This window comes from Stegastes partitus, unplaced genomic scaffold (genome assembly GCF_000690725.1).
Source record: "Stegastes partitus isolate 25-593 unplaced genomic scaffold, Stegastes_partitus-1.0.2 Scaffold1152, whole genome shotgun sequence".
Taxonomy (NCBI): Eukaryota; Metazoa; Chordata; class Actinopteri; family Pomacentridae; genus Stegastes; species Stegastes partitus.
Window position 1 is genome coordinate 306,701 of NW_007578883.1, and position 3,159 is coordinate 309,859.

At 43.8% G+C, this 3,159-nt stretch overlaps 1 protein-coding gene across 1 annotated transcript in view; it reads left to right on the forward strand.

Annotated features, from left to right (window-relative positions):
• The window catches only part of ciapin1 (cytokine induced apoptosis inhibitor 1), a 13,565-nt gene extending 10,948 nt beyond the window's left edge, over positions 1 to 2,617 (forward strand). Inside the window, 2 exon segments of the mRNA XM_008296807.1 lie at positions 1,044 to 1,125; positions 1,214 to 2,617. Coding sequence (XP_008295029.1) covers positions 1,044 to 1,125; positions 1,214 to 1,324 — 193 coding nt within the window. The 3' untranslated portion in view covers positions 1,325 to 2,617.
• Positions 2,618 to 3,159: the final 542 nt, after the last annotated feature.

Here is a 3,159-nt window from a genome sequence, read left to right on the forward strand (position 1 = left end):
CAGAGTTAAAAACTTGTAGAAACAACAACCAGGTTGGATCATAAACTCCTGGTTGAAGCCGTTTCATGTTCAGCTTCATGTCTTCATTCATCAACACACTATGAACAACACAAGCAGCAGCAACACAACAAACTCTGATGCTCAACAACACAACAGCTGATGATGAACAGTCTGCTGGAGCTGGACCTCCTTCAGAGGAGTCAGAAGAGTCTCGGACCCTAGTTCTGCTCACAGCAGGTCCAGTAGGGTCCTACAGACTGTAGTGTTCGGACCCTAATAGTAATAATCAGGGTCAGTTTGTCAATTCAGACAGAATTCAGGAAATATGTTTAAAAATCTGCTAAATCTACATAAATGTGTTAAAATGTGAAAAATCAGCCTCTGAAGTTCTTACCTTTCAACATGGAGGCACAATGCTGGATGTTTTACATTTTGTGAAGCACATGAACAAGTTTCAGTTAGTTTAGCTGATTTTTTGTGTGCGTGAGTGTGTTTCCTGTTTCATCTGAGTTCCTACTAGTGTGGTTAAAATGATGTCAGCTGTTTGTGTTTCAGATAAAAGAAGCAGGAAAATACTATGTTTTTAGCTGCTTCAGCTATTTTAGCTACTTTAGCCATTTTAGCTACTTTAGCTTTTGTAGTTACATTAGCTGTGTTAGCTACTTTGGCTACTTTAGCTATTGTAGCTACTTTAGCTACTTTAGCCATTTTAGCTACTTTAGCTTTTGTAGTTACATTAGCTATGTTAGCTACTTTGGCTACTTTAGCTATGGCAGCCACTTTAGCTACTTGACTCGTGTTTTTCTAACTCTGGCACTCGACTTTTTGCCTGAGTACATGTTGGACGTCTTTACCCTCGGATGGGCTTTGAACGTCCTTAAAATACGACAACAGACGGAATGTTTTGTTCTTTGCTTCACTTGTGTCTGTGTGTTCCAGTGTGTATAAGCCCTCCTTCACCTCAGGAGAACTTGTGTCGTTGAAATAATGTCCGCCCCACTGGGCTCTAAGCTGCTCTGCTGTACGTTGTGTGTTTTGTGCAGCACATGTGGTCTGGCCGAGGAGCTGGATCAGGAGAGTAAAGCACAACAGAAGACCGACCTGCCAAAGTCTGCCTGTGGAAGTGTGAGTATCCTCCGTTTGTCGCTGTATTCTGATATTCCTGCTGTTACTGAGGCGACCTGATAAAGAGATGATGATGTTTTGTGGTCAGTGTTACCTCGGCGATGCCTTCCGATGCGCCAGCTGCCCGTACTTGGGGATGCCGGCGTTCAAACCCGGAGAGAAGATTCTTCTGGACAACAAGACGCTGACGGACGCCTGAAGACGCCGAGTTCAGACCCTCCACTGCTCCCAGTCATCACATTCCCTTCATGTCATCCTCCCCGACGATCCTCATCAGAGTTTAACAGTTTCAGTGCCGACGTGGTCGAGACGTTGAGAGAAACGTAAAGTTCATCCCAACGTACCAGCAGCAGTTTGATTTCCTCCTGATCCTGTTAAATGTGCAACTTCTGGTGAGAGTTTAAGGATAATTCTGTTCTTTCTAAACCTGAACCCTGGTTTTCTGTCACTTGTTGGCTTTAAGTTGTTCTAAAAAGACTAAATGTTGGGATTTGGTTCAATGTGGAGCAGCAGGTTTTCATCCTGCAGTGACGACAGAACGGCTTCTAGAGCTGCAACCAATCAGCATTCACGCTGTTGGTTATTATCTGAATCATTTAATTAGTTATTTGGTCATAAAAACTCAAAGATCTTCAGTTTACTGCCACAAAAGAGAAAAAAAACAGAAAATATTCACATGTATGAAGCTGGAATCAGTATTTTACAGATTCTCTAAATAGATTGATTTAATATTCGACAGCTAATTAATGAGTCTGTTAATCGCTGCAGCTCCATTAGTCAGCATCAGTTTCTTATTAATCATTTAGAGCCACAATAACAAAAAGGAAAACTGGTTTAAAAACACCAGAATTATTCTTTCAGATGATGTTTCTGGCCGTACAGTCGGCCTGAAACAGAGCTGAGTTCTAATTAGAGCAGAGAAATCTGCTCACATGGAAATATAGAAGAAGAATCTAGAGTCTGGAGCTTCAGCCTCAGAAGTGAAGAGATGTCGTTGGGCAGCAGCGTCAGAGAGCTGGAGGGAGGTGGAGGTGTTGAAGCACTGAAATGCGTTTATTGTTTATTTACAGCGACACAGTTGGACCCTGAAGGTCAGAGCTTCTGAGGAATCAGCCTGTACGACAGGAGCAGAGACGCTGTGACGCTCTGAGATGCGTTCACTGACTGATTCTTGGTTATTAGTAAATCCAGATGTTCAGGCTTTCTCTGACCTGCTGCGTCTCCATGGTAACTGATGCTGCAGCGCTAACCTGCTCTGCTCGCTGTCAGCCCTTTAAAATGAACGATAAGCAGTAAACGCATCAGTCGGCGTCTCAGCGTCTCTCAGAGGAAAGACACAACGCTGAGAGGAAACTCTGGCCTTCATGGGGACAAACTCACAGCAACGCTCACCGTCTACAGTCCAGGAACAAATGGATGCTTATTTCTGTTTGTCTGGAGGCAGAGGAGTGTCTCTGCTGTTCATGTCTTTGAATAAACTAAAGCCAACGTACGACGTGTCTCGTTTCTTCCACTGAACGACGTCACCGCCTCACACTGAGCTCAGTTATTTGGGCTGCTGTCACATGTTGTTTTCACACCTGGTTTCACCTGCAAAGGTTCAACATGTCCAGAAATAAAACTCCTACAGACATGACATGTGGTGACTGAATAGATTATATCAGATCAGGATGACTGAATGGATCCAACAGAGGACACAGTTTGAATTATTGGACTTTGAAAATGGAAAAAAAGAGCACAATGGTCAGCTGAAGGTGGTACTGATCCCAGAAAGTTCTGTCCAACAAAAAAATGTTCAAATGACTCTAAATGTGTCCAAAGTGACTTGGAACCAGCTTAAAGTGACTCGAAATTTGTCAAAAACGATCACAATAAACAATTAAAGCCGCAAGCGGCGATGGACGGGTCCTCGCCCTACGCTTGTCGGCCTTTGCTCCGGGCAGGACTGTGATCTGGCATGTCGAGTTTGGGGCAGATTGGAGCAAGTGTGGCCTAGTGTAATCACCACCTCCTGTAGTTTGTGCTGGCCAAATT